The 27,985-nt window shown below is 50.2% G+C and overlaps 14 protein-coding genes across 14 annotated transcripts; 8 read left to right on the forward strand and 6 right to left on the reverse strand.

Annotated features, from left to right (window-relative positions):
* Nucleotides 1-262: 262 nt before the first annotated feature.
* PENARI_c002G04819 (putative BYS1 domain protein) lies at nucleotides 263-733 on the forward strand (the record flags this gene model as incomplete). The annotated part of the gene is made up of 1 exon (XM_022627466.1): nucleotides 263-733. One exon carries the CDS (start codon nucleotides 263-265, stop codon nucleotides 731-733), a length of 471 nt encoding a protein of 156 aa, XP_022492353.1.
* Nucleotides 734-1,336: 603 nt separating this feature from the next.
* PENARI_c002G07811 (uncharacterized protein) lies at nucleotides 1,337-4,691 on the forward strand (the record flags this gene model as incomplete). Its single annotated transcript, XM_022627678.1, has 2 exons — nucleotides 1,337-1,567; nucleotides 1,629-4,691. The coding sequence occupies 2 exons, from the start codon at nucleotides 1,337-1,339 to the stop codon at nucleotides 4,689-4,691; spliced, it is 3,294 nt and encodes a 1,097-aa protein (XP_022492723.1).
* Nucleotides 4,692-5,021: 330 nt separating this feature from the next.
* Nucleotides 5,022-6,033, forward strand: PENARI_c002G07790 (cleavage and polyadenylation specificity factor subunit 5; the record flags this gene model as incomplete). The annotated part of the gene is made up of 4 exons (XM_022627676.1): nucleotides 5,022-5,062; nucleotides 5,141-5,392; nucleotides 5,447-5,694; nucleotides 5,753-6,033. 4 exons carry the CDS (start codon nucleotides 5,022-5,024, stop codon nucleotides 6,031-6,033), a joined length of 822 nt encoding a protein of 273 aa, XP_022492480.1.
* Nucleotides 6,034-6,810: 777 nt separating this feature from the next.
* On the forward strand, nucleotides 6,811-7,868 carry PENARI_c002G00005 (lipase family protein; the record flags this gene model as incomplete). The annotated part of the gene is made up of 4 exons (XM_022627129.1): nucleotides 6,811-6,889; nucleotides 6,940-7,105; nucleotides 7,160-7,493; nucleotides 7,569-7,868. The coding sequence occupies 4 exons, from the start codon at nucleotides 6,811-6,813 to the stop codon at nucleotides 7,866-7,868; spliced, it is 879 nt and encodes a 292-aa protein (XP_022492395.1).
* A 2,059-nt stretch (nucleotides 7,869-9,927) lies between these two features.
* Nucleotides 9,928-10,737, forward strand: PENARI_c002G01866 (putative dephospho-CoA kinase; the record flags this gene model as incomplete). Its single annotated transcript, XM_022627262.1, has 1 exon — nucleotides 9,928-10,737. One exon carries the CDS (start codon nucleotides 9,928-9,930, stop codon nucleotides 10,735-10,737), a length of 810 nt encoding a protein of 269 aa, XP_022492773.1.
* Nucleotides 10,738-10,960: 223 nt separating this feature from the next.
* PENARI_c002G04944 (uncharacterized protein) lies at nucleotides 10,961-11,654 on the reverse strand (the record flags this gene model as incomplete). Its single annotated transcript, XM_022627474.1, has 3 exons — nucleotides 10,961-11,134; nucleotides 11,186-11,536; nucleotides 11,589-11,654. 3 exons carry the CDS (start codon nucleotides 11,652-11,654, stop codon nucleotides 10,961-10,963), a joined length of 591 nt encoding a protein of 196 aa, XP_022492900.1.
* Nucleotides 11,655-11,889: 235 nt separating this feature from the next.
* Nucleotides 11,890-12,659, forward strand: PENARI_c002G11854 (zinc-finger domain-containing protein; the record flags this gene model as incomplete). The annotated part of the gene is made up of 3 exons (XM_022627951.1): nucleotides 11,890-12,219; nucleotides 12,305-12,472; nucleotides 12,531-12,659. The coding sequence occupies 3 exons, from the start codon at nucleotides 11,890-11,892 to the stop codon at nucleotides 12,657-12,659; spliced, it is 627 nt and encodes a 208-aa protein (XP_022492672.1).
* A 267-nt stretch (nucleotides 12,660-12,926) lies between these two features.
* PENARI_c002G11869 (YjbQ family protein) lies at nucleotides 12,927-13,501 on the reverse strand (the record flags this gene model as incomplete). Its single annotated transcript, XM_022627953.1, has 2 exons — nucleotides 12,927-13,085; nucleotides 13,226-13,501. 2 exons carry the CDS (start codon nucleotides 13,499-13,501, stop codon nucleotides 12,927-12,929), a joined length of 435 nt encoding a protein of 144 aa, XP_022492593.1.
* Nucleotides 13,502-14,944: 1,443 nt separating this feature from the next.
* On the reverse strand, nucleotides 14,945-16,639 carry PENARI_c002G07840 (oleate hydratase; the record flags this gene model as incomplete). Its single annotated transcript, XM_022627680.1, has 2 exons — nucleotides 14,945-16,022; nucleotides 16,095-16,639. 2 exons carry the CDS (start codon nucleotides 16,637-16,639, stop codon nucleotides 14,945-14,947), a joined length of 1,623 nt encoding a protein of 540 aa, XP_022492376.1.
* Nucleotides 16,640-18,348: 1,709 nt separating this feature from the next.
* On the forward strand, nucleotides 18,349-19,331 carry PENARI_c002G05320 (uncharacterized protein; the record flags this gene model as incomplete). Its single annotated transcript, XM_022627504.1, has 3 exons — nucleotides 18,349-18,779; nucleotides 18,839-19,166; nucleotides 19,221-19,331. The coding sequence occupies 3 exons, from the start codon at nucleotides 18,349-18,351 to the stop codon at nucleotides 19,329-19,331; spliced, it is 870 nt and encodes a 289-aa protein (XP_022492766.1).
* A 127-nt stretch (nucleotides 19,332-19,458) lies between these two features.
* PENARI_c002G00379 (GFA family protein) lies at nucleotides 19,459-20,138 on the reverse strand (the record flags this gene model as incomplete). The annotated part of the gene is made up of 2 exons (XM_022627158.1): nucleotides 19,459-19,582; nucleotides 19,633-20,138. The coding sequence occupies 2 exons, from the start codon at nucleotides 20,136-20,138 to the stop codon at nucleotides 19,459-19,461; spliced, it is 630 nt and encodes a 209-aa protein (XP_022492644.1).
* A 580-nt stretch (nucleotides 20,139-20,718) lies between these two features.
* PENARI_c002G07477 (F-box domain protein) lies at nucleotides 20,719-22,378 on the forward strand (the record flags this gene model as incomplete). The annotated part of the gene is made up of 2 exons (XM_022627647.1): nucleotides 20,719-21,002; nucleotides 21,055-22,378. The coding sequence occupies 2 exons, from the start codon at nucleotides 20,719-20,721 to the stop codon at nucleotides 22,376-22,378; spliced, it is 1,608 nt and encodes a 535-aa protein (XP_022492609.1).
* A 76-nt stretch (nucleotides 22,379-22,454) lies between these two features.
* PENARI_c002G08860 (DUF3431 domain-containing protein) lies at nucleotides 22,455-23,563 on the reverse strand (the record flags this gene model as incomplete). Its single annotated transcript, XM_022627756.1, has 3 exons — nucleotides 22,455-22,609; nucleotides 22,668-23,122; nucleotides 23,205-23,563. 3 exons carry the CDS (start codon nucleotides 23,561-23,563, stop codon nucleotides 22,455-22,457), a joined length of 969 nt encoding a protein of 322 aa, XP_022492916.1.
* Nucleotides 23,564-24,036: 473 nt separating this feature from the next.
* Nucleotides 24,037-26,601, reverse strand: PENARI_c002G01665 (uncharacterized protein; the record flags this gene model as incomplete). The annotated part of the gene is made up of 1 exon (XM_022627248.1): nucleotides 24,037-26,601. One exon carries the CDS (start codon nucleotides 26,599-26,601, stop codon nucleotides 24,037-24,039), a length of 2,565 nt encoding a protein of 854 aa, XP_022492544.1.
* Between the last annotated feature and the right edge of the window lie 1,384 nt (nucleotides 26,602-27,985).

The following is a 27,985-nucleotide window of genomic DNA, read 5'->3' on the forward strand; positions in this document are numbered from 1 at the left end:
TTGGCGGTTTAATGCCTCGCATCAGTCCCTTTGGGATGCGAATGTCTCGGATTTGGGGAGTGTCATGTTTCTGTATGGCATGCCCGCTTAGGATGAAGTCTATACTCCAATCGCTAACAGAGCAAGCAGCCAACAAGGTTAGTTCATGGGATACTATACCCACCAACAAAGGTATATAAAGGACCTCGAGTCTGCCTCGAGAGAAAGCATTCTCATCCCAGACAGTCATTTACTATACCTCAAGCGCAAACATCCAAGCAAAATGCACTTCTCAACTCTCATCGTGTCAATCGCAGCCCTGGCCCCCCTAGCCAGCGCTGTCGGCAACGCAGTCGTAACAAATCACTGCAACTTCCCAGTCTACCTCTGGTCCGTCGGAGGCAGTGTGGGACCCCAACAGACAATCGCGGCCGGAGCCAGCTACTCGGAGCCCCTCCACCACGACGCAGCCTCAGGCGGCATCGCGCTGAAGATCACCACCGTCGCGAATGGCCTGTACAACGGCAGTCCGCAAACCAACTTCGCCTATACCCTCGACCCCGGCACGGTCTGGTATGACCTATCCGATGTCTTTGGTGACCCATTCTCCGGAAAGACAATGGTCGTGCGGCCTTCCGATACCCAGTGCTCCAAGATTTGTTGGGCGCAGGGCGTTAACCCCGGCGGTAGCCAGACTAAGAACTGTAACTCGGCTTCGAGCATTACTCTCAACCTGTGTGCGGCGAAGTGTTAAGGGCTTGGGTTATAGTTGACAGTTGGTAGTTGATACCGCATGGCTTGGGGAGGGGCAGTGCCGAACGTGGGGGAGGCTCTGGGGATAGGATGGGACGTGGATCCAGTCAAGACCCTAGCATTTGTATGTAGTTGATTATAATGGGAAACCAATCGATTTAAGCGCCTGTGGATTCCTTAGTGTCTGCCTTGTAAGGGCATGCCGCCACCGTTGAGCAATGAGAGGCCGAGGGCGCTTGTTAGGGCTCCGCGATGGCGCATCACCGCCCCCGGGCAGTATCCGCTTTATCATCAATCCGAGGGACTTCGCATTTCTCTCATCTTCTACTATTCTCCTACATTTATAGACCTCTCGAATACTCTGTATATTGGCATATTTCTTCGCATTGGAATTCGTGGTCACGTCATTGGTATTTCCCCTTGGCAACGAATGCCTCCAAGGTCCTCCACTGCACTGTGTCACAAAGGTCTCAGTCTCAGTCTCAGTCTAGCTCGTCCTTATCCCGATTCGTTGCGCGCTCCTTCACGATCCTTGTCTTTTCCGATATTCTTTAAACATCGGACTTTCTCTCATTCTACTCCTACCTTTACGACCCCCTCAATCATGGCTCCAATCGAGCGCATTGCAGAGCATCTGGAGAAGCCAGAGCTTGACGATCGGTCATATCGCGTGATTCGACTGCCAAACAAGCTTGAGGCTCTTCTAGTTCATGATCCCGACACCGATAAGGCCAGTGCGGCCGTTAACGTCAACGTGGGCAACTTCTCCGATGAAGACGATATGCCAGGGATGGCTCATGCGGTAGAGCATTTGCTGTTCATGGGCACCAAAAAGGTAAGCCGGGATTTATTTCCAGTATTTGTTGGCTTGGCCAAAGTGCTAATTAGATCGGCAGTACCCCAAGGAAAACGCATACAACCAGTACCTAGCGGCCCACTCTGGTTCATCCAATGCATACACAGCCGCGACGGAAACGAACTATTTCTTTGAAGTGTCCGCCACGGGCGACTCGAGCCCACCCAAATCCAGCGGAGATAGCACCCCTGCCGAGACAAACGGGAATGGAACTTTGCCGAATGGATTAGAGGGCAAGTCGCCTCTTTACGGTGCTTTGGATCGATTTGCTCAGTTCTTTGTTTCGCCACTGTTCTTAGAGTCGACCCTAGACCGTGAGCTGCAAGCCGTGGATTCGGAAAATAAAAAGAACCTCCAGAGTGACCTGTGGCGGTTGATGCAACTGAACAAGTCACTTTCAAACCCTCAACATCCTTACCATCACTTCTCGACTGGTAACCTGCAGACGCTGAAGGAAGACCCGCAGAAACGCGGTCTGGAAGTCCGCAGTGAATTCATTCGTTTCTATGAGAAGCATTACTCGGCCAACCGGGCGAAACTGGTTGTCCTCGGACGAGAGTCTCTGGATACACTAGAGGAGTGGGTGGCCGAGCTTTTCTCCGATGTCGAGAACAAAAACCTTGCTCAGAACCGGTGGGATGATGTGCAACCTTTCACGGAAAAGGACATGTGCACTCAAGTATTTGCCAAGCCGGTCATGGACACCCGATCTATGGACATGTACTTCCCCTTTCTTGACGAGGAGGATCTCCATGATACCCAGCCTAGTCGGTACATCAGCCATCTGATTGGCCACGAGGGTCCAGGCAGTGTGCTCTCTTACCTCAAGAACAAGGGTTGGGCCAACGGTCTCTCTGCTGGTGCCATGCCTATCTGCCCCGGATCAGCATTCTTCACAGTCTCCGTGCGCCTGACTCCTGATGGTCTGAAGGAGTACCAGGAAGTTGCCAAGGTGGTCTTTGAGTACATTGCTATGATCAAGCAGCGTGAGCCAGAGCAGTGGATCTTTGATGAGATGAAGAACCTTGCTGAAGTTGACTTCCGATTCAAGCAGAAGACCCCAGCTAGCCGATTCACCAGTCGCCTGAGCAGTGTCATGCAGAAGTCACTGCCTAGCGAGTGGTTGCTGAGCGGATCCTTGCTGCGACGTTTCGATCCTGCATTGATCAAGAAGGCTTTGGATTACCTGCGCGTTGACAACTTCCGTCTGATCATTGTGTCCCAGGACTTTCCGGGCCAATGGGACCAGAAGGAGAAGTGGTATGGTACTGAGTATAAGGTCGAGAAGATTCCTCAGGAGTTCCTGGGTGGAATTCAAAAGGCCCTGAAGTCGACTGAGGCTACTCGCACTTCCAACGTTCACATGCCCCACCGCAACGAATTTGTGCCGACGAGACTCTCAGTGGAAAAGAGGGATGTTGACGAGCCAACCAAGACCCCTAAGCTGATCCGCCACGATGACCGCGTACGCCTGTGGTTCAAGAAGGATGACCGCTTCTGGGTGCCCAAGGCCACTGTTGAGGTGACGCTCCGCAACCCTCTTGTGTGGGCTACGCCTGCCAATCTTATCAAGACCAAGCTGTACAGCGAGCTGGTGAGAGATTCTCTGGACGAGTACTCCTACGACGCTGAGCTCGCTGGGTTGGACTACCATCTTTCGGCCAACATCCTGGGATTGGATATTTCCGTGGCCGGTTACAACGACAAGATGTCTGTGCTGTTGGACAAGGTCCTCAACACCATGCGCGGGCTGGTGGTCAACCAGGACCGGTTCAACATCATCAAGGAGCGCTTGACGCGGGCATTCCGCAATGCCGAGTACCAGCAGCCTTACTACCAAGTCGGCGATTACACTCGGTACCTCCTCTCTGAGCGTGGTTGGGTCAATGAGCAATACCTCGAGGAGTTGGAGCATGTGGAGTGCGAAGATGTCGTCAAGTTCTTCCCCCAGTTGCTGGAGCAGACCCACATCGAAGTTCTGGCCCACGGAAACCTCTACAAGGAGGACGCCCTGCGCATGACGGATTCCATTGAGAAGATCTTGGGGGGCCGCTCTCTTCCCCCGTCGCAGTGGTACCTGCGCCGGAACATGACGCTACCTCCCGGAACCAACTATGTCTACCCCCGCACACTCAAGGACCCAGCCAACGTCAACCACTGTATCGAGTACTTCCTGTATATCGGACTGTTCTCTGATGACATCCTGCGCTCGAAGCTACAGCTTTTTGCCCAACTGACCGACGAGCCCGCGTTCGACCAGCTCCGCAGCAAGGAACAACTCGGATACGTGGTATGGAGCGGTGCCCGCTACAACGCCACCACCCTCGGCTACCGAGTCATCATCCAAAGTGAGCGTACAGCACAGTACCTCGAGTCGCGCATTGAGTCCTTCCTGCGCGAGTTCGGCCCCATCCTCGAGAAGATGCCCGAGGATGAGTTCGAAGGACACAAGCGTAGTGTCATCAACAAGCGCCTGGAGAAGCTTAAGAACCTGTCTTCTGAGACCAACCGCTACTGGTCACATGTGGGATCTGAGTACTTCGATTTCCTGCAACACGAAACCGATGCTGCGAACGTGCGCACCCTGAGCAAGGAGGATCTCATCGCCTTCTACCGCCAGTACATCGACCCCTCGTCAAAGACGCGCGCCAAGCTCGCCATCCACCTGAACGCGCAGGCCGATGCATCCAAGCCATCAGAGAAGCGAACCGGCCTAGTCAGCGCACTGAGCAAGCTGCTCGATGTAGCCGGGTTCACCGTGGACACCGACCGTCTCGCAACAGCTTTCGAAGAAGTCGAAATGAACGTGGTAGACAAGAGCCAAGTCATCTTCGTTATCAAGACTTTCCTCACAACAGAGATGAGCCTGTCGCCACAACAGGTCGAGCCCGTCATCGAGAAGCTGGAGCAAGATCTCGGCCCCAAATTGAAGGAACTGGGTCTGGTCTCTAGCACTGATGAGCAGGGCCAGGCTAATGGCAATGCGTCGAAGGCTATTGTTATCACCGATGTGCCTACTTTCAAGGCTAGTCTGCCTGTCAGCACGGGACCTGTTCCTGTGACAGACCTGACGGAGTTTGAGGACTTTGATGCGAAGCTGTGAGCATGTACACGATACAATGGGTGGTGAGGTGTTGAGGTTGGTGCATGGGGGAGTGGGTGTTAGGTTGAGGATAGCGATTTTACAGAATCAGACATAATTTAACTTATTATTATTACACAAGATCATGAATTATCGCCAAATTTAGGAGAGTAAGCTCTTGTTGAATGAGTAAAAGATGCGCGTACCTTTGGAGTTATAGTGAAGCCCGGAGTTAGTGGCGACGACGCCGAAGTAAACATAGTCCCAGGGGCGGTGAGCCGATAACGATACCGAAAAGCTGAAGCTTCTCTGGAGCTGCGCGCGCATTCTTACCTCCGCATCTGCGTCAAAATGGCTACCACCACAGCCGCGGCGATTCAAAGCGCCCGTCCGTGAGTACACCTTCATATTATGATGATATTGCGCAAGCCATTTCACAACGTGGACTCTCTGACTCTTTTGACCCCTAGACCCATCCTCCCCAAGGACTTCTCCGCACTCCAGCCGGAGACTATCCGCTTGTTTCCCTTATCGAACTACACCTTTGGCACCAAGGAGACTCAGCCTGAGGAAGACCCTTCTGTGCTTGCCCGTCTGAAGCGGCTGGAGGAGCACTATGAACTCCATGGTATGCGCCGGACCGCTGAGGGCATCCTGGTCTGCCACGAGCACAACCACCCCCACGTTCTCATGCTTCAGATTGCCAACGCTTTCTTCAAGCTGTAGGCACACCTTTGACATAATTGCGCATCTCAGAGACTAACGATCAATTCCAGGCCTGGCGATTACCTCCACCATGAGGACGATGAGATCGACGGATTCAAGAAGCGCCTGAACGAGCGTCTGGCCCCCGTGGGATCACAATTCTCCGGCGAGGGAGTCAATAGCGACTGGGATATCGGCGACACACTTGCACAATGGTGGCGCCCCAACTTCGAGACCTTCATGTACCCATTCCTGCCGGGCCATGTGACACGTCCCAAGGAGTGCAAGAAGCTGTACTTGATCCAGCTGCCCAAGAAGAGTGAGTTTACTTTCTGTTCACTTCACGCGAGATCGTCACTCACCCATTCACGATGTAGAGGTCCTCTCCGTCCCCAAGAATATGAAGCTGCTCGCCGTCCCCCTCTTCGAGCTTTATGACAACACTGCCCGCTACGGCCCCCAGCTCTCTGCCATTCCCCACCTTCTTTCGCGATACAACTTTGAGTTCGTCGACGAGAATGACAATGTTGTTGCTGTAACCCCCGGCGGTCCTGATCAGCAAATCCCCCGTGCCAGGGTCCTTGCTGGTGGTGATGGGGCAGAGGATACAGGCATGCTTGATGTTGAGGAGGGACAGAAGATCGAATCTCACCACTAGCCCGGTAAGGGGTCTGATTTTAAGCCAGATTTAGCCAGCGCTTAGCCAGGATTATAGCCAGTGCTCCTACTTACGAAAAATGATAGTCAGCGTTCCATTTTCATGTCTTTCTTTGTAGAGCTAAGGTGGACTTTGCGGGAAGTGATACTCTTAACCGTTTAGCTAGATCTTCCTATACAACCGTGAAACCCTCCGATACATCTCCATCAGAGATAAGATCGACGCCAAGCCACACAGTCAACCACATCCCGACATGCAATGCAAAGAGCCCAAAAGAGCCATAACCTCGGCGGAAAATCAACCACCGGGACCCGATGCCACTCCGTCCACATCTGCACGGCACATCCAGTGCCTGACATTTGACATTTGACAATCTGACATCTGCACCCCTCATTCTTCACCACAGAAGAACGCCAAATCAGCCATGCCAAAGCCAGCTAGAGAAGCTACCCAGTCACGCACCCGTGGATGTCCCCGCATACTTCGCTTGGCAAGTGGCCTTACCCAAAGATGGTTATATCCGAAGCATTCAAGACCGCAGCGATGCCGATCATACCGGAATCCCACCGGTCACGCGTGGAATATGCAATATGCGTCGGAGAATGTTCTGAGTCTGGCATCGAGATGTCCGTCCTCCGTACCCCGCTCTCTCATGGGAGAGGAAGAATTCTGGATCTATACGTCTGATGGGGGTATATAAAGGACTGGGCCTGGTTGGCTTTGGGATTTCCAGGCAAGCAGGTGAAGAGTTATACTTCCGGAATATTAGTCTCCATTATGCATCTTACTCGGCTTGGAAGTGTTGCTGCTCTGGCGGTCTTGGCTGTTGCTGCTCCTGCTCGACCTGTTCCTCGAGGTATGAACCACCGTTCCCCTGCAGTATTGTTCTGTGGCTGAACGACATAGATGTCTCGACCAATGTCCTTGGTCAATTAAACTTGTTCGCGCAATATGCCGCAGCATCATATTGCACGAACAATATCAACTCTACCGGCGATGGACTCTCTTGTCTAGAAGGAAATTGTCCATCTGTCCAGTCCGCCAAGACAACAACTATATACGAGTTCGATGAGTATGTCTGCTCCAGCCTTGAGTTATATACATGTACAGTACTGACAACCACCAGATCCACCGAGTTCGGTGATGTGGCCGGATTCCTCGCTGCCGATCAGACAAATAAGCTCCTCGTGCTCTCCTTCCGGGGAAGCCGAACACTGAGCACGTGGATTGCGAACCTGGACTTCGGCCTAACCGATAGCAGTCTCTGCAGTGACTGTGAGGTCCACGGTGGATTCTGGAAGGCATGGGAAACAGTCGCGGACGACTTAACGGCCAAGATCAAGACAGCATTGACAACTTACTCGGGCTACACACTCGTCCTAACCGGCCACAGCTTCGGCGCAGCCGTTGCCACACTCGGAGGCACTGTGCTCCGGAATGCAGGGTATAAATTGGAATTAGTAAGTGTCACCACCAAGCATGGACCTTGCTATATATCCAGTCAATAGAGATGACTACTAACAGTGAACCCGCAGTATACATACGGCCAACCCCGACTTGGCAACAAGGCATTGGCAACATATATTACAAACCAAGGCAGTCTCTATAGAGTGACACATACCGACGACGTGGTTCCTAAATTACCACCTGCATCTTTTGGATTTAGCCATCCTAGCCCTGAGTATTGGATTACCAGTGGCAATGATGTGACGGTGACTCCTAGTGATGTGACTGTTATTGAAGGTGTGGGTTCTAAGGCTGGGAATGCTGGCACGGCGAATCCCGATATCGAGGCTCATAATTGGTATTTGGTTTATATTGATCAGTGTCAATAGGAGGGTATATTGGAGACACTGTATAGACTGATGGTGCTGGCACCTGTGCATGTCTATATGGGTTGTATAGGTTATCACTGTTTTGGTAGTTAGTCTATCAGATGTTTGGATATACTTACCTTGCCCCAGTGTACCTATTTTGTTGTCCCTTTACTCTAAGTATAGCGTTGAATGATAGCAAGGATGTTCCCAAATGGACTGATCTATATCTCAGATACTATCCCACATTAAGAATTCCGTGCAACATATAGCCAATTCTTCAGGTATAGCTGTATATGTACAACTGGCATACTGTCCACCAAATTATCCATCAAACATAAGATGACACTTAAGAAACCTTCGATGGTTACACGCAAATCCATGTGATGGTAGTAGTAATCATCTTAGCGCAGTAGCTTCGACGCTAAATATACGAAGCGATCATTTGCCTAAATAGTGTGGAGACATGGAACATGATCTTGAGTGTAATAATTGAATATAATATAGAATCAATTAAATTTGTGAGTAGAGAAGTAAAGAATATAATTGTAGGTGAGCCAAGCTCAAGTGGGGACTCAACCTCTCCCGCGAATTATCCAGCACCGCAACACTCAATGACCTGATCAACTGGGCTTATTGCCCTCTACACCGTGATGCTATTTGCCCCCAGCGGTCCACAGGGCCCTCGCCGTCGCAGTCGGCTCAAGGCCATCCTCCTCACCATCTTCATCGTCCTCGCCCTGTATCTGCTATTCTTCTCCCACACCACCAGATCCCCCGTGAAGGCCGATACAGGCAGCTACGCGCAAAAGCATGGATCACCAGCTACATCAAAATCAGCAGACGAGCTGGCTCGTCCTGCTATTTGGAAGCGCAAGGATATGGTCGTGGCCAGCATGAAGAGTGAGGACACGTCATGGCTGTTGGAATACTTCCCAGACTGGACGAAGAGCATCTACGTGGCGGACGACAAGCACGCACCGTTGACGGTGACGCACAACAAAGGGCGCGAGTCGATGGTTTATTTGACGTGAGTCGTGCATCCCATCGCGCAAGCCGTAGCTAACCCGAGCTTCTGTCTAGCTATATCATTGACAATTACGACAACCTACCGGAGACGATGCTCTTCATTCATTCGCAACGATATCAATGGCACAACGACGACCCATATTACGACGGCGTTCCACCGCTACAAAATTTCCAGGTCCCCTATCTACAACAGCAGGGATACGTCAACCTGCGCTGTGTCTGGACACTCGGATGCCCGACGGAGATCCGCCCTCTCACGGATACCCACCGCGACGCGGTACATGCGGGAGAATATTTCAAAACGGGATTCATGGAGCTATTCCCCGGGGTCCCAATCCCGGAGGAAGTGGGCGTATCATGCTGCGCCCAATTCGGCGTATCCCGCTCCAAGGTGCTGGAGCGACCGCGCAGCGACTACGAGCGCTTCCGCACTTGGCTGGTGAATACGACATTGCCGGATGATGTGAGTGGACGAATTATGGAATATTCATGGCATAGTACGTTCTCAATGCCCGGATACCGAATAATGGATGCTAATAGTTGATCCAGTGATCTTTGGAAAAGAACCCATTCATTGCCCCAATGCAGCAGAGTGCTACTGTAAAGTTTTTGGACTGTGCGATCTGACCTGCCCATGGGAGGGTGGTTGCGACGACCGCTATGCTCTGCCACCATTTTCCTCGCTGCCAAAGGGATGGCCGAATATTGGATGGAAGGGTCAAGCACAAGACACATCGCATGGATTGCCCGAGACTTGAATTTGATTAGAATATAATGCATAAGTTGGTCGCGCATCTTTCACAGAATTGATTTGGCGTTGGATCTATTCCTATAATTTGGCCTCGAGCGCTGATAAGTATTGAGAATATCTACGGGTTCCATACTTGATACCTGGAAATGGTCCAATTGAATATATACACTGGAGTAGTTGAATTAGCTGTTGACTTACACCGATGTACTGATGCAAGCAGTATAAATGTCCCAAATGCGGAGCCGAGGCTAACTTCTCCCCGCAACTTGACGCAACTCAACTTCGCTTTTCAACACCAAAATGCTCATTATCGGACTGACCGGCTCAATAGCCACGGGCAAGACAACCGTATCAACCATCCTCTCAACACCCCCCTACTCCCTCCCAATAATCGACGCAGACGTCCTAGCCCGCAAAGTTGTCGAACCCGGCACAGCAGGCTACAAAGCGATCGTCAACTATTTCGGCCCAAGCACCCCAGACCTCCTCCTAGAAGATGGCACCAACCCATCCGGCAAACCCCTAAACCGGCCGGCACTGGGCCGACGCGTCTTCGGCAGCACAGAAGAACGCAAACGCGACCGCGGAGTCCTAAACGGAATTGTCCACCCGGCCGTCCGGTGGGAAGTCTACAAAGCCCTGATCTACCATTATCTGCGCGGACAATGGGCTGTCGTACTTGATGTCCCGCTCCTCTTCGAAAGTGGTATGGATCTAATCTGCGGCACGGTGATCGTGGTTGGTGTTCACGATCCAGAGATCCAGATGGCTCGTCTGCGAGCCCGAGATGCGCATCTTACCGCTGAGGATGCGGAGAACCGGGTGCGCAGCCAGGGTGATGTGCGCATGAAGGCTGCGCAGGCTGAGTTCCGGGGAACGACGACGGCGCGCGGGGTGGTGGTTTGGAATGATGCGGATCGGGAGGAGTTGGAGCGGGCGGTCAAGGGGGCTATGGCTAGTATTGCGGCATCTAGTCCGCGGTGGTGGGCTTGGGCATTGCTCGTGGCGCCTCCTGTTGGAGTTGGGGTTGCTGCGTGGAATTTGGTGGTGAATTTTGCGACGCAGAAGGGGTGGGAGAAGAAGAAGAATGAGGAGAAGGCGAAGTTGTAGATTCGGGCTTTGTTCTACTGGAGATGAGTTGATACCTTGATTTAGAGTGCTGTACATATTGTAGCTATACTAGGAACTTGCCCTAGAACACGCCCGATAGATGTGAATTGTTGTAGTTGTATTCTGATGCTGTCGAATAACAGACGAGAAGGATATGTTAATACCGGACGCCGAGACCATGCTATGCTAAATGCTTCAAAGTGCTCATAGAGACAAGATGCGATTACCTGCTCTTGCGCTTCTGCTTCTTATTCTTGTCCGGGGCTCCCATCAAAGACGGTCTGCCTCCTGACCCAGAGATACTGGTTAGTGTCTTCAGACTCTGGTCCGGATGAAGTTTGTTCTTCGCCTCGAGACGGGCTTCAAGTTCCTCCTGCTTTTGTTTTTCAATTGCCGCCTGCAAGATAAGTTAGTGATAGGTCTGCAACAAAGGTACGGTAGGTCCCACCTCGCGCTCTTTGCGCTTGAAGTTTCCATATCCACGTCGTCCACCTTGACTGCCATCGTCCAGCGAGTCTGCGGCCAATACAACAGGCTGCGGGGTATATTGGGAAGCAGCCGGGATGTCCAGCACCCATTGTGTCTCACCAGATTCCGCAGCCTGTCGCGCAATGGCTTCCTGTCGTTTTTCCTCCTCAGCAGCAAGTGCCGCTGAGATCGCTTCCATTTCAGAGTTGCGAGGGCTTTCGGCCTCGGTTGAGACGCGTCGGCGCTTGGGAGTGGGTTGGCTGGAGTCGCCAGTGCTTTCAGCTTCCTTGGCCTCTTTTGCTTCCTTCGAAGCTGCAGCACGCTGCATGAACTGTAGACATTGTCAGTTTTATAGTTGTGGATGGGTGAGACTATGGTCATACCTTCATCGTCAAGAGATTCGACGACATAGTTTTCTCGGGCTTTCCAGCCGGAGATGAAGCGCCCATGATGTGCAAATAAGTTTAACCAGGAATCTCAATTAAGAAACAAAAGTGAAGCAGTGAAGCGCAAAAGAATCAAATCACACGGCAGAAAACCCAGGCGCCGACGAGCTACCTAAAAGAAGAAAGCGGTGGACACCCACCAAACCACACCTCGCGGATTATTCAGTGACTTCAAGGTTGCTCCCTGCCAACCGTCTTTACCCTCCCTCCATACCAGGTACCCAATCTGCCCAGCATGATGTCCTGTGGCCGCCGAATTGCGGCCTTTGTGTCGGTCCGCCCCTTCGCTGTCCGCGCCTACTCTTCCACCGTGCCTCGTCTGTCCGACAGCGCCGTCGCCAACGACCCAACCCCGCGGAAGCAGACGCCGACTGTCTCCGGCACCAATGCCACACCCACTGACTCTTTCGGACGTCATGATGGCACCCTGCAGGAGTCGCCCGAGGTTGGGGAGCGTATCCGCAGCATGCAGGCCCCGAACCGCGCTACCACCTGGGCTGCAAACCAGCAGCCTCGCGAGCAGGCCATGGTTGGACCTCGCTTTGAGCAGACCATCATGGAGAGCCAGGTGTGTTGCCATTGAATAGGATTGTTAATGCAATTGCGCGGTCGATTGCACTGGCAATGAACGGAACAATGACTGACTTCTGCAGCCTCAACCATATGCCGCCATCGACCTCATTCACAGACAGCACGTCCGCTGGACCAAGTCCAAGATCGTCAGCTGCGACGGTGGTGGTGGCCCTCTCGGCCACCCTAAGGTCTTCATCAACACCGACAAGCCCGAGATCGCTACCTGTGGATACTGTGGTATTCCCTTCGTATGCTCACTCACATCTCCCTTATCGACCGCAAAATCGGTACTAACATCTAATACAGGCCCAAGAGCAGCACCGCGCATACCTGAAGTCCCTGCCCGCCACCAGCTACCCCCTCGAGCCCACCAACGACGCTGCCGATGTGGACGAGTCCCAGCGCGTGAGCGAGGGCGGCCTGGAGCAGCGGTAAACTAGCATCAATTTCTTTCTGTCGGCGTTGATCATTTTTGCGTTTTACAATTACAATTGGTTTTGGGCCCGAGGCCGTGTACAGAATATCGATCAATGGATCCGCTGCCTTTCGATCGTGTGATGATGTTGAAAATGGTTGTACTCTGACTATGGTCTAATATAATTGGATCATATGCCATGTTCACTCTCTTCACGTTTGTTTTATCTTGCATCAGTCGTAGCCACCCGTGTCTAGTTATAATAGTTATCCGCGCTCTGCGTCCAGTCACGCCTTCTGGCCCTGGATCGTCGCGACAACCTTGCGGCTGTGCCGACTAGTCCGGAATTCCAGGTACCAAATACCTTGCCATGTACCCGTTGCCAATCGACCGTTCGAAATAGGAATGTTCACGGAGGCGCCAATGAGCGCAGATTTGATATGAGCCTAGTAGAGTTAGCATTTGACCATACAGAAACAAGCAGATAGGATGAAAACAGAGGGAAAAGAAATAAAACCGATCCCGATCCCCAAGAAAAGATCTCAAATGCCCCAAAATCACAGGTACATGAATGAACTGAACATACCGGCATGTCATCATCGCCTTCGGCAGAATGACGATACAAATTGCCCTTGCGGTCAGTAGGCGCAATGCGATCCAGCGCATCACTCATATCAGCGCGCACATCGTCATCCCAGTTCTCATTGAGCGACAGCGCACAGCTGGTGTGCTGTACGAAGAGGTTCAGCATGCCGACCTTATAGTCGCGGATCTCGGGCACTTCGGAGAGGACATGGTCGGTGATGAGGTAGGAGCCGCGGCTGCGTGCGGGGAGGGTGAAGTTCTTTTGAAACCAGGACATTTTGTGGAAGTTGGGATTGTAGGACTTATTGAATCTCGTGAGGAATCGTGGAGGGGAGAAAAGAATGTTGGGTGTGGGGTTCTGATGTCATGGGCAGAGCTGCCTAAGTATAAATGTTTACTTTGTCAGTTATTTTATTTATACATTTACTTGTTTACACGACTGCGATTTGAGGTTGTTTCTTATTGATATACATATGTACCGGATAATTCCTGTAGTAGTATAAAAAGTAATATACTAAAGTACTTTCTCAAATGTAAGTGGCATCGCTTTGTTACGTTCTAATGCCTATCTCTGCAAGAGGTTTGGAACGCCATTAGCTACTTATCAACCGCTCCCCTGATATTAAAAGCCTAGTGGGCTTTCATAGCCAAGTCCAGATCACACCCGAGGTCGCCTAGTAGAGTCACCGGGGGAGGGTCTGCCGACATCTCCCTCGAGGACGTGGGATTCGATGGGATGTCTAATACAAGCAGTACATCCTCTTTAGCGATCCATCCACCACTTAGGTCTTCTATGGCTGTACCTCCGATATATAACCACTGTCAACGAGTGCTATTCTTCGACTGCTACAGAAATTGCACTATTTTCACTTCCAACCGCTACTCATCACATATAACAAATAGAAATAGATGTTAAATTGAATTCACTGAGGAATACATGTACAGTGGTGAAGAACCGGAGAGCGTATAGAAGGGTAATGAAAGATAAGTATTGTTGAACGTCGGTCAACAAGTGTTCAGCCGCGCCTGGCAGATACTGAGGAGGACAAGACCGGTTCTGAATCATGTCTACACCTTGCAAAGTGTTCAACGTTGGACCATTTTTGCGCAGGAAGAATAATTGATAAAAAAATCAATAAAATCAGCCTCGACCCGCGGGAAAGGAATTAACGGTTAAGGGAACGATGCTTACGGGAAGTCAAGGTCAGAACGAATAGGCCATAACTATTTATATGGCTGGTGAGGAGCACGCATTTAGGCTGGTCATCTCAACCGGCGCAATGTCTCAACAACAGCCTATTACTGCAGCGTGGAGCTACGCAAGCCCACCGTTCATTGCAACCCCATTCATTGTAATGGTACTCAATATATGAGGCCTAAATGATTAATTAGACTTCGTTGGCGAAGTCCCTCGGAAAATTGATTATTTAGGTACCGGAAGTTGGGACCCTGGCTGTGACGCCTTTCCGAGATGTCGCCATCTTGATGAGGGTGCCCAAGAGCATATTGAAAGCACTATTGAGCTACCTTGGTTGCAACTATAGCACTTTATTTTTAGGTTTGAAGGATGCGATCAATGTTTCTGAGCTAGCATATAAACCCGATGTAGTTGAACGTATGTCACTGAAAGGTATACAGCCAGTGGAGCCAACCGAACTTCTTGGGGGGACTGAAGTCCGAACTAGTAAATATAGGTAAGACCCAGTTAAAAACCTGCCGGTCACTTCCAGAACGAAAGTCTCAGTAGAGTCGGCAATGGTAGTGGTAGTTTCCACCTTTCTTCCTGCTGTACATTGACGCCCATCAACTGGGATACAGCAATCTGCGCTGTCCGGACACCGTAACTCATGTCTGCACACGAATACCGCGGGATCTCTACAAATTGCCCAATCAAGCCAATATTGCAGGTATTCTGGGGTATGATCTCAGGGCGGTCGCGCGAGGAGCGGATTAATAGAATACTACTCATTCTGGGCATCACGCGCGGAATGGTCACAGTGCGCCGAAGAAGCAGCTCGGGCGGGATGTCCAGATGCCTGAGCAATTCGATCATGATCTCTGCACCCGAACACTCGAGCATTGGCTTTTTCACGTAGTTCCCTTTACTCCATGGAAAGAGTGCAAAGCCCCAAAGAACGCGCACGTTGTACGGCTGCTTGGAGAAAACCGGCTGTGCGGGAATACAGATATTCAATTTCCAGTGGCATTCGGGCACAGAGATGAAGGCTCCAGCACCGACCATAGAATGTGATAATGCACTGATCTGCTGGAAAAAGGCCAAATCCTCAGTGGTGATTGTGAAGGATTCCATCATCGATTCAGATTGACGAGTGCAGAAATTATAGGGATTGCCAAATTTGCGGTGTCTGGTTCCCAACTCCAACCATAGTGACCAGTTTTCGTCCAGTTCCTCGCCCGTTTCCATCTGCTGCCAAACTGGCTGACGGTCGTTCGTTCCTGTTGCTGAGCCGGAGACAGTAGATCCTATTGTCATGATAACAATGTCGTTTTGTCCAAGTTGTTTCCGTGTTGCAAATCCTCTCTGAATAAGGTCCAGTTGTGAAATGGTTTGGTGATCTTTATGGGGAACCGTCGCAATATCGGCAACCTTCGTGTCAAACTGGAAATCCACCCCCAGGCTATGGAGAAATCGATACAGGGGCAAGAGGATATATTCATGCTGGTAGTATCCCGTAATATCCATGCAGCTCAAGATACTCAGGCTGTGGAATTCGCCGAGGTATAGGCGGAGGGAACGCCTGAATTCTGCTGCACTATGCCATGGCTGAAAGCCGAATCTGGAGCATTTTGTATGACATTAGTCAGGCCTGACAGAAGAGCGTCCTATTAACTCGGAAGGAATCACGCACTGAGCAGACCAGACAACCCAAAAGGAGCTTTGGAAGAAGCTATGGGGCAAACAGTCTTGTATCTGGTTTCTCCCTAAAAGTTTCTCCTGCTTCAGAATAAACCATATTAGCTGCAGTCGTTGTTTAGAGCTCAAGTTCAATGACTTGGTAGGAATATTTCTCAGACTGCTATTCCTTTTCATGAAGCGTGTGCGATGATCCTGCGCGACCGATGTTCGGTTTATCTCTGCGTTCTGGATGTCATCCAAAACAGTCTTTCCCTGGTTCTGGATCGAAGGGACAGAAGCAAGAAGCTTTTTCAAGGGTGCGCCGACCGGGACAGGTAAACAGCCTGCAAACTGGTCATATCCGGTGGCAGAGTTACCCTTCTGGTGCACGACATTTTCGATTGATACGTGGGAATCTAGGACATGTACCTTCGCGGCGGGTATCTTGACATCCTGAACAAGATACAATGCGGCCGCAAAGGATGCGGTCCCACTCCCAAGGATCCACGCCTCGGTTGTCTCCGGAGAGCGCTTTTTTGGAGCTCGAAGATCTTTCATGTTCATCCGAGACTGAGGAATGCTGTGACAGAGTATGTACGACGAGTCGGGTTGTTATAAACTGTCACGAGTAAAATAATCGAATAACTAAAAAGCGGGTGTAAGGATGATTAAATTCAATTTCCCTTCAATGTAGCTGTTAAAATCTAGACCCCCGCAAAGCTTTGTGTATAACTGATGGTCGGCATAGAAGGTGGTAATAATGACGACATCTCGAACGGTCTTTTGCCGGAGGATACGTGGTCGACCAATGTGGTTCAATTGACCGGAAAAGGAGATGTACGGATTTGTGTGCTGCATCAGCAGTTTATACCAAAATAGGAAATGAGCTGTGATGGTTGAATAAAGCGCAGTGCGCTAGTCATCCTACGTTCCACATAAGAGAACAAAATGATGATACCGCCTTTAGGGCATATCGAATCATAGGATATCTGTACACACTAGTAGCGAGGATTTCTCAGCAGGTTTAAACCAGAAAGCATCAGCGCCGATGGCGATCACTCGGTTCGGACGGGGTTCTCCAAGTGGCTTTTTTGGACAATATAGGGCTGAGCGCCGGAGACTGGTATATCATTAGAGCCGATCATACTGGAAATAGCTTAGGGAAACCTTCTTTTGGCTGTGCAAATAGGATTTAACGATTTCAGGTCCGCTTTTAAGTCTTATGCAACGTCACCTACCCGCCTGGTGTAACTGGTCTCGACTTGATAACGTGCAGATTGATCAAAGTACTATGTCTCTGTTGTCCTCATGAGAATAAGCCACAAGAATGATGTTGACCTATTGTTGGCCCATCGCGGGGTTATGGTCCATCATGGATTGCCGAGCTACTGAGAGCAGTTGAGAAAGTGTAAGTAGGGCATCTTTTGAAATAACCAACTTTTGTGGTTAACAAAGACGCAATAGTGATCATTTTTTCTTCTTTTCATTCACTTAAACTCAATAGAAAGAGAATGCCCTCGGTATGTGACCAGACGACAGAACTGGCCATACAGAACGGTATGAAGATGTCAATATCGATGATCATCTCGCAGCTTCCAAACTAGCAAGCTTAATAAAAGACTTTCGTGCCGGACTATTCAATGAAAATCACCAATAAAAGTACGGCATGGAAGAGAACAATCTAGTTCTTGATCTGTTTCAAGACAAGGATCGGGCGCAAAGCTTTGGTATCACCCATTCCACCGTGAGGCTGGTCACTCTCCTGGAGCATAACATATAAGATGTGATTCTTAAGAACTAGCGGCGCAATAAGCTGGTAACTTCATTGAATTATTGCGAAAAAGCATCCAATAAATGCATTCAACAGTTTCACGTTGTTTTAGGACGCTACACATGTAATTGAGTTCAATCTCTACAACAGACGTGTTTCCAGTTGCAGTAGGTGGGACGGCGATCCGATTATAAGCCAAAGCCAACATCTCCACAGTTTTGGGGGCCTTTTTCTCTTTTCAACTGAGCAAGTATGTACCGACAGTTAATATCCACAGAAACCCTCATGTGCTCGGTATCTCCGGAGCTAACGCAGGCCCCATCGGCACGATGTGACCCTCAGCAGCTCATCACCAGATTAGGAAATAGGTCTCTCAGCCGGGTCCCTGGGCTTCCGAGTACCCTGTCTCACTGTTAAGGTTTTAAGAAGAGTATTTAGAAGGGAAATAACTCTGTCATCAGATTAACAACCCCTAAAAACCACCCCAAACTGCACAATGCAGTTCAAATGGACCGCAGCACTCCTCGCTAGCCAAGTGGCAGCCGTCACCCAAATAACCAACAATGAAATGCAATCCCTACTCGACGTAGGGGGCATAGACCTAGCAGACCGCTACGCACCTCTATGGTTCTTCGGCCAAGCCCAAAACCAACCACCATGCTACCCAACCTGGGCATTTGGCGGCTCACCCACGACAAACGATGTATACGACGATAACCACAAGACACCTGGAGCAGCGCAATGCGATTATCCCAACGTCGGGTGTAACTGTCGAAACCCGGGAGTTGGTATTGGAAATGCCGGGCCTGCTTTTCCTGTTTATTATACGTACCGGCAGTGCAATGAGAGTGAGGTGCGCGTTGTGTATAACCTCTTCTATGAGAAGGATGGGGCGAAGTTTGTTGGGATCAATACTGGACATGACTAGTAAGTATTCTTTATTCGAGTCCTCAGCGGAGGGTGTTCAGCCGCTTAGATCATTCTAGTGACTGGGAGCGCGTGGTAATCATCCACACAAAAGATAGCAATGATATGTGGGCTCCATCGCGTGCACTCCTCTCCGCACACAGTGGTTACCATAACCTTGCCTGGAGTGATATCCAAAACACATTGACAACCGACGAGATCAACGCGGGCGACGCGAAGGACCCGAACGGCGTGCGGAACAACGACCATCCCAAGGTGTACGTGTCGTGGTCGAAGCATGCCAACTTTGACACGCGCAACACCGGATGGAATGATCCGGCAAGTCAATCGCTGGATGATGCGTACCGTAGTCAGGATTGGTGGTATTTTGTTGATCCGCAGTATTATGTAGGTGTTTCGTGTTCTGAGTTAGGTTGAAGAGGTATACTGATAGCGATATAGATTCGGGCTGATGATAGTACGGAAGCTGGGAAGGCCATTGGAGCTGCAGATTGGGGGAGTGCGAGCAGTAATCCTCCCTCTGTGCAATCTGGTGTATGTGATGCTTCGTAGAGATGGAATGTCGAGTTATGGTGTAAAAAAAGTGTGCACACTTGTCTATTCGTACACTGCAATGCAATCAAAGGCTATCCGTTTTTTGAGCCATATATATACATACAACAACGCCATCATCTTTCATTTATTTCGCTTGTTTGATCAGCTTTCCGTGGTCATCAAGCTGATCACTGGTATTATCCATGCCGCTCCATTTGGGGAGACCATCTGGAATATCCAGCATACGGTCCTCGTAGAAGATGTGACATCTATCAACAATGTTAGTATCATGGTGGACGGCAGCATAGCATGTACATACGTCGGTTTGAAGACTTCCCTCTGCTCTCTCTGCTCATCACTCGAGCCCTCAAGTTGAATCAACTGGGGAAAGATAAGACAGACATTGCGACCTTCGTCCATGATAGGCGTGCGACAGTTGGAACAAGACACCTTGGTCGGTAGTTCATATTCCTGCGAGTGATGCGTAGAAGAGTAAAACACCAACCCCCCAGGACCGCTTGTAAATAGCATATCCTGTTTATGGAAGATAGAAGCCCATTGGAAGGGCGCACCATGAGCAACCTGACATCCGCGACAATGACAGTATTTGGCGTTGAGAGGTCTATCTTGTTTGAGGATGTAGGTGTTCTTCCCACAGAGGCATTTGCCACGCCACTTGATCGGTCCAAATCCCTTCTCACTCTGATTCTGGTATGGGGGACGGTGTTTCCAATGCTCGTCTTCGAGGGTGTGTTCTGGGGCTCGGTTGGTGAATGCTGGACAGGGGATGGGATCCTCTGTCGTTTCAATGCCCATTTCCGCCATGATGAATGTTTTGTGTGTGTTCTAGTGGAAGCGAGAAGCAAAAAAACAAGGAGAGATTTATATATGTAGGTAGAAAACAGGGACAGCAATGATGTCAGGTCATTGGCATCCTACCAAGGAAGTATGTAGATCGTCTTCAGTTGTATAGTCCCCCCCTGCGTGGATAGTGATCAATTACCCCTTTTCTTCGAGTACACTCTCGAGAATCGTGTCGAATTGATCTCCATCTATCGCAAATCTATAAAATGAAATAATGAAGCTGGTGATGTGATGTCATGTCCAGGTGTTACCGTGGAGATCATCTCCGTATAGATGGGACCTATCAGAGAGACAGTTGACAGTTAATAGTCAACAGAGACAGAAGTGATTGATGGTTGACAGTGGCAGTCAAATGGCAGTCTATTCTACGTACGTATGTATAGACTGTCACTTCATCACATCCTGTACTTCGTATAGACAGGATGTGACTGGATGAAACAGCGCTTAGCTGCCGAACTTCGGTGTTTCATCCCTGCGGGCCATGCGCTTTGTGCTTTGCACTTTGTGTTCCCCCGACTTTGATGTCTCCCAACCAACTCCCATGGGTTTATTCAACAAACTGCGACGCAGTTCGCGACGCAGTAACAGTGCGGGTATCGCGACCGAGCCAGAATCTCCACCCCGCATCGGCCGAGACTACACCAAACGACTCCCGCGACCAGTGTTGGCGCGCATCTTCGCTCTCGTATGCCCTCACACCGTCGATAATTCCTACGGCACATCAGAAGAATCCGCAAGCGATGGCTGCATGCTCTGCGACATGCGCGATCTGGCGCACTGCGCCCTAGTGAACAAGCGGTGGTTCCTAGACGCGCGGAAACTCCTGTACGAAACACCACGGTGGCCTCAAAGCCCAGTCTAACCCCAATCCCTGCAGGTACACAAACGTCCGCATCGACGCGGTGCACTACTGCGAGCTCGAAATTGAATTAGCCGCCAAGCGGAAACGCCGCTCCTTCTTCGACCGTAATGGCGACCCCATCGATGCGCCCCAGGTACGACTAGAGCTGTTTATGCGCGCGGTGCGAGAGGCGCAGGGGCTGGGCAATATGGTACTCTCGCTGCGCATGCCGTATATGACTCGCGAAGCCAACAAAGCCAACATCGCCCGCACGATCTCCGTCCTGCCGAATCTCCGCTTTGTTGATCTCCCGGTGGGTCTGTACAGTGACGAGCCGTCCTGTCTACCGTTGAAACAAGAGTTGATGGTGCGATGTCCGGAACTGCGGCGGATGAGTTATCGCCGGGGTGCTGAGGGGAGTTTTGCGCGTCTGCCTGGTTCCCAGCTATGGATGAACTTGGAAGTGTTGGAGCTGTCCGGGGTGCAGATGGAGGTTGGCACGTTGCGCAGCGGGCTCGCGGCATTCCCGCATCTTCGTGAGCTCACGCTCGAAGAGATGGACTGGCTGGATGACTCGGCGTTTGCAATGACTGTGCCGCTGCCACCGTTCCCCGCAGTGCAGTCTCTTACACTCCGAGATGCCCCTAGTGTGACGGCAAGCGGGCTTGCCTCATTCCTTTCCATGCCGAGAAACAAAGCAGCGCTGCAGTCATTGACATTATCGGCTACCGGTGTTGTACCATCGCAAGTCCATCACATTCTCTCTGCAGCTCCTCGGCTGGAGAGTCTTTCAATTATTCAGGAAGTTTCCCGCTCATTCCCCATGGAGCAAATCCCTCCCATGGCGTCGAAATCACTGCGTCTCCTGCACTATGAAATTACGTCTCAAACTGAGACTCACGGGATGCCACCGGTGGTGTCCTCATATTACGGCTACCTGATCTCCTCGTTGATGTCGCGGGCTCTACCAGCTCTCCGCGATTTGTATGTCCGCGATGCCGAGTTCCCCGACACCCTTCTGCTTATGCCTCCACCCCGACTCTTCGGCGGTGGTGATAATGGTCCCCAGATGCGAGGAGGCCTGTCGCAGCCATTGAACGTGTACAGCAAGGGTCTCGACGAGTTAGAGTGGAACTTCACACCCTACGACCCCGAACCGACTCATGGACGCCGAGATTCACGGACGCGCCCGGTGAGTTTCCACGAAGCCCAATTGAGTCGATCTTGGGGTGGCGATGCGCGCAAAAGTGTGTTGGTCGGCAATGGCTTTGGTGGATTCCTTGCTGTGCCCGCTGAAGACGAACGCCCTCAAAGTAGTCAGGGCCACAAGCGACTGAGTCGGGGGGATTTGTGGCGGTAAATGATTAGCGAATTGTCCATGGAATCATGATATACTCCGTAAATAGGGCAAATGTGTTCATTGTTCATTAGATATCTTATACATCAGTCTCGGGCCATCCCTGCGGTAGCACCAGGCCACGCCAAACCCACTGATTCTGCATCTCGGTGTCGGTCATATTACAATACCCATAAGTGCGACAATAACATTCCTTCTGATCGAGACAATACTGTGCCGGTTTCCCAAAGATCACTGCAACAATGACAATTAGTTATATATAAGCGAGAGCGAGAGCGAAAGAGAGACTCACTATGCCACGAATACTCCAAGATGCGCCCACTAGTCCCCGAATCCAGATCAGTCTCCATCACCCATCGCTGCAAGCGGATATAATCCTCCAAACTGCGCTCATGGATCTTCGCCTTGGACAGCGCAAACTGACTGCAACACGGCGTTCCCACGACTTCCGGCACTTCCGCACGCGGAAACAACTCCATAAACCGATCGGGATACTGCACCGCGGTGGGATGCTCACGATCGTCGGGTCTTTCACGCAGATACCGCGCGGGCTCCAGTTCACTTGGACATCCGACCATCCATGTACAGCGCAGATTCACATATCCGGCTTCCTGTACGAAGGCGTGGTTGAGGTGTTGGATTGAGATCACCGAGTCGTAGAGTGGGTTGTCGACGTGCCATTGATATCGTCCGCCATGGAGGAAGACGGAGACTTGTGGGAGAGTCCAGTATCGGTCAATTATGTATCTGTAGTGGTGTTATTATCGAATCCAGGGTATCCGAAGTCATAGACATAGACATAGACATAGTCCTCGTCTTGAAGACATACGTGAGATAAACCATAGCCTCATTCCCTTTGTTCATAGGCACAGTCAACCCATGCTTCGCATCCGCGCGATAGATATTCGCCCTCCAATCTGGTAAATGCTCCTCGACCCAGGACATATTACTAGCCTGCATGGCAGCAAAGACCAATTCCTTCTCCGGGATCGGATCTGGGATGAAGCGATCGCGATCGTTGTCGTCGGCGAGTAAAATGTCGGAGAAGGACCAGCTATCTAGTTTGATCACTTCATGGTCGAGGATTAATTGGTAGGAGAGGAGGAGGAGGCCTGCTGCTAGGCAGAGATAGAGGAAGACTCGCGACCGGGGGGAGGGGCAGCCGCCGAGGGAACGTGGACGGTTCATTTCATTGTTTGAATAGAATGGGATTATGCAGGAATGAATATAATGGAATTAATAACGGCAACAGACTGGAATATTATTAGAGGAATGGGAGAATATACGCCAAAGGTAAACCTACTGCACCTATGTATTGGAGCCGGTTCCGGGGCTGACGTATATGGGGGCCACTCCCACGGTTACATACTATTTCGAATAGAAGTTAATCAATTCTGGGCGCTAAAGGATATGGTGATATCGAATGATATCGCGAGATGAAGTAGTTCGCTCCACTTGAAGCCACTTGCAAGGGTCCAGACTGTTATCGAGCGGACTTAGGGCTGAAAACGGGTTCTATACTGGGTTGACTTGGCATACTTGGCATACTTGGTTTACTTGGTTTACTTGGAATAATTATAGAAAATCTATATGTAGTTGATAATTCACTCTAAACTGTGAGGAAATAATAAGGAAATAAAGAAAGTATCTTGTCAGTGATATCACTCAATCTCCAGAGGGCCCGAGCCGGAGCCATGCATAGCCCGATCAGCATCAGTCAAAGTCTCAACCTGGTCGCTCAGACCACCCAGTGAAATTGGGTGCTCTGAGCCACTGTTCTGCGAATCCTGATCAGTTTCAAAAAGCCGCCGAAGGTCATCATCACTCAGTGCCATATTGATAAAAGCCCACTGCACAGGAAGGGCATCAATCAAACTCTGAACCTCAACAGACAAGTCGATCTCGGGGAAAATCTGTACAATATGATTCGCCATCTCTTCGGGAGTAGCCGTCAGCGTATCCTCTTCAGCCATCTCAAGGATCTGACCTAGAAGGTCGACAGCATCTTCCTGGCGAGTCATGCCTGCCGGGATGAATACCAGTCCGTTTCCGTTTGTGCTGTCCCAGAACTCTTGCTCGAAGTCGTCAAAGCCTGGGGACTGTCTTGGTGCTTCTGGTCCAGTTGGCCTATTGAGGTCTCCCTCGTATTTGTAGGGGATTTTCTCGGGTTCCGGGGCTTTGACGCGAAAGATGGTGACGTCGTCGGTGTTTTTCCACTCGGAGGCAACTTGTTGGTTGAGGGAGGGGAAATTGGTCAAGTCAACTCCTGGGATAGCTAGATCAGAGGAAGTGTTAGCTTCTGGCTCAGCCAGAACTTCTGGGTTCAGCCATTCATGCAGGTCTACGTCTTGAGACTCTGTAATGGTTGTGTCATATACCTGGGCTTCAAGGTCAGCTATTCCATTTAGGAGGGTGTTCACAGAGGAGCTGGAAGTATCAAACAGAGCAGAGTTATGAGCCTGAGGAGACTGTGTCACTTCAAAGGCCTGTTGGGCTGAATCAGTTATATCCGCTCCAATGGATTGGCTGGACTCCATACCTTCGAGAACCATGGCCTCGGTGTCGTTAAACAACGAGTCCGAGTCGGTTACTGCAGCTGGGGTTGCTCCAGTTGGGCTATTGAACAAACAATCCAAGCCGTAATTGGCTTTAACTGGGTCACTGGTAAGATTCTGCAGCTCGATATCAAACTCATTAGCAGGAACGCTGGGTGTCTGGGTCTGAGTAGTTTGCAAGCCTTCGCTTATCAGTGCTAGGTCAGACTCACTCATTTCGGCCGATGTGAGAGGAGCGTTCATATACTCCTCCCAGTTAATCTTCTCTAGATCTATAGAAGCGATGGGTTCCTGCTGATCAGCGTTAGTGCTGAGCTCTTCAAGTGTTGGGATATGAGTCAAGATAAAGATACTATCAGAAACAACAGGGGCAGGAAAGTTAAACTGATATGCCTCTAGTGTTGTTGCAGAGCTGGGATCATTCATATCCGTCAGAGCGACGAAAGGAGTAGCCTGAGCTGGAGTGTAATGCTCATCCGTAGGAAATCGCACTGCGCTCTTTGTGGCCTTTCGCTGCCTCTTTGCAATTGGCGACCTTGTGTTAGTTGCAAGTGGTAACGTTGTGTTAGTCATTGACCTAGTCTGGCGACGGTTAGAATCGACAGAGTGCTGGCGCTTCTGTCCTCGAGGGAGTGCTGCAGGAACCACCTCTTGGATATCCTCGGGTGAGTCAGGCATGTCTGAATCAGAGTCGACCAACACCTGCTCATCCTTGAGGCTTTCGAAAGGCAGTGGCTGCAAGAACGTAGAGTACTGGTAGTTTGCTCGGCGCATGTTCGACTTCATTGACAGAATTTCAGGTCGATCAGTCAAATCAACGCATCTAACAGCTCGAGAATCACAGCCCAAGAACACCATTGGAACTTTCCTGTCAATGGTATCCAGAAACAGCCCTCGAGTCAGATGTACATCAAACTCAGGGAGCCTCTGGCGCAATTGAGTGAATTGCTGTTCACCGTAATGCTTAGGGCGACCCTTCACTGAAGTCCACTCAGGGTGCAGTCGGTAGTATCCGCACCAACGGAGAACAGCAGGAAGCACCAACTGAGGACGGTAGTCACAGCTGTTCATTGCCAACATGGGATAGCCATTGGAATGGTGTGTGACAGAACACATGCGGTCTTGGCTATACACCTGGCGAATAGCATGGCGCAGGACACTGACAGGAGCAGCATCAAGCAGGGTTCGGAATCTGACAAAGGCCAAAGCCTGAAGGTCTTCCATTCCAAGGAAGCCCGCAGTGCGGAGCATATCCAAATGGATAGACAGCAACTTAGCCAGCTGGGGACAGTTCAAACATGCCCGGGGGTCCTCTTGCACGTTATAATGGCGGAGATCCACTTTCTGGACCGAGTAATCGCCAGTGTAGAGGAATTGCAGAAGCTTGTGGACCTGCTCTAGACGCACAATAGAGGGCAGTAAAAATTCACTAACGTTTTGGTCCTGGTACTTAAAAGGGAACCATTTGGCTTGCCGGAATAAAACATCACGGTGTAGATCCCAGTAACTTACTCGGTCATCGCGGTGTACGAATCTGATATCAGAGGTAATAGTCTCGAAATATTTGTCCTGTTTCAATTGGAGTTCGGCCTGGCGGTCTCCAATCTCTCCAAAACCAAGCCAAACCTTTGGGAGACCGGCATGGGGGTTGCACTGGATTGTTCGAACCATGCTGGGTATTTGTATAGTAAACTAGACGATATGTTAGCAAGTTTTGCTTAGTTATATTGGTATCAAAGATGATTTGATGGTAAAGTGAAGATAATGTGAGTGATGAGAAGGGAATTGTCCGGGCATAAGGGCCTTATATACAAGTCGCCAAGGTTAGGACAAACTATAGTTCGAACAAAGACACTAACAATACCCTTTCGATTTTAGTACTTGAACAATAGCAACAAAGACAATAAGGAGTCTATGCAGTCCATAGTGTCCATTGATACTCGACACTTATCCCGTATCATCCTTTGTTCTTCGCCGTAGTGCGACACGCAGCCCTTGGAACCGAGTCGAGTAACAAGCCCTAATGGCTCAATTTGTGAGGGATCCTTACGCTCTTTCAGATGTATCTCGACGTAGTTATTGTATTTCTCGATTCTCTTTGTCACAAGCCACTCTGACCCAAGAAACTCTCACTTTCAAGTATCAGCAAACAATAAACTTGTCATTTGACTCCAGGAAAAGAACGATCTTTTTCTAGAAAAAGAGCCATTGTCCTCTTTGTTACCCTCTAACATTTCCCCTTCACCACCAGCACAGCCACATCATGGCTCTGCAAAGAAGCGCTATGCTCCTTCTTCACGCAACCCAAATCCTTACCCGTCCAAGCATCAATAACGTGGTACGCATCATGGCGCTTAAGCTCAGGGACCTCCTTCCACACCGCAGTACGAGTAGAAGTCCCATTCTCAGAGTTGAACATAAGAACCAATGTACCCTCAAGCGTAGATGAAGCACCAGACCAATACTCCGCAGGATGAGCAGGGTCGAACGTCCAGTCAGGATTATACCCCCATTTATAAGGATGAGCTGGACTTCCAACAATAGGATCCTGGTGGAAGTCAAGCAGATACTTGTTTTTCAGAATAGCCAGGTGCTCATCACTGATCGAGTCAAGCTAAATGTAAATTAGCATACGTCCTCATGTAGATAAACACCAGAATAGTACATACCGCAGTTCCAATAATCAGCGGAGACTTCATAACCGCCCAAAGGGCAAAATGTGCCTTATTCTCCGCCAGAGTAAGTTTACCATTCCCAACCTCTAACATATCTGGGTCTGGATGACCCCAAAAATTGACATAGTCCATAAGGAAGCTATTCTCATTTGCAATCTCAGAAATACGATCCCAGTCCGCTAAAGCCAAGTCAAGAGTCAGTAAACATAAACATCCAATGTCATCATGAGAATAAAACATACCGGTAATATCGCCAGACATGCGCCACGAATTCCCGGTCTTATTACCCCAGGAATTAACATCCGCCTGGCCCCAATCACAAAGTGAATAGAAGATCGTCCGGTCAACGTTCAGCAGTGCATCGCGCATAGCCGCGTAGC

The sequence above is a fragment of the Penicillium arizonense genome (assembly GCF_001773325.1).
Source record: "Penicillium arizonense strain CBS 141311 chromosome Unknown PENARI_contig002, whole genome shotgun sequence".
NCBI classification, from domain to species: Eukaryota; Fungi; Ascomycota; class Eurotiomycetes; order Eurotiales; family Aspergillaceae; genus Penicillium; species Penicillium arizonense.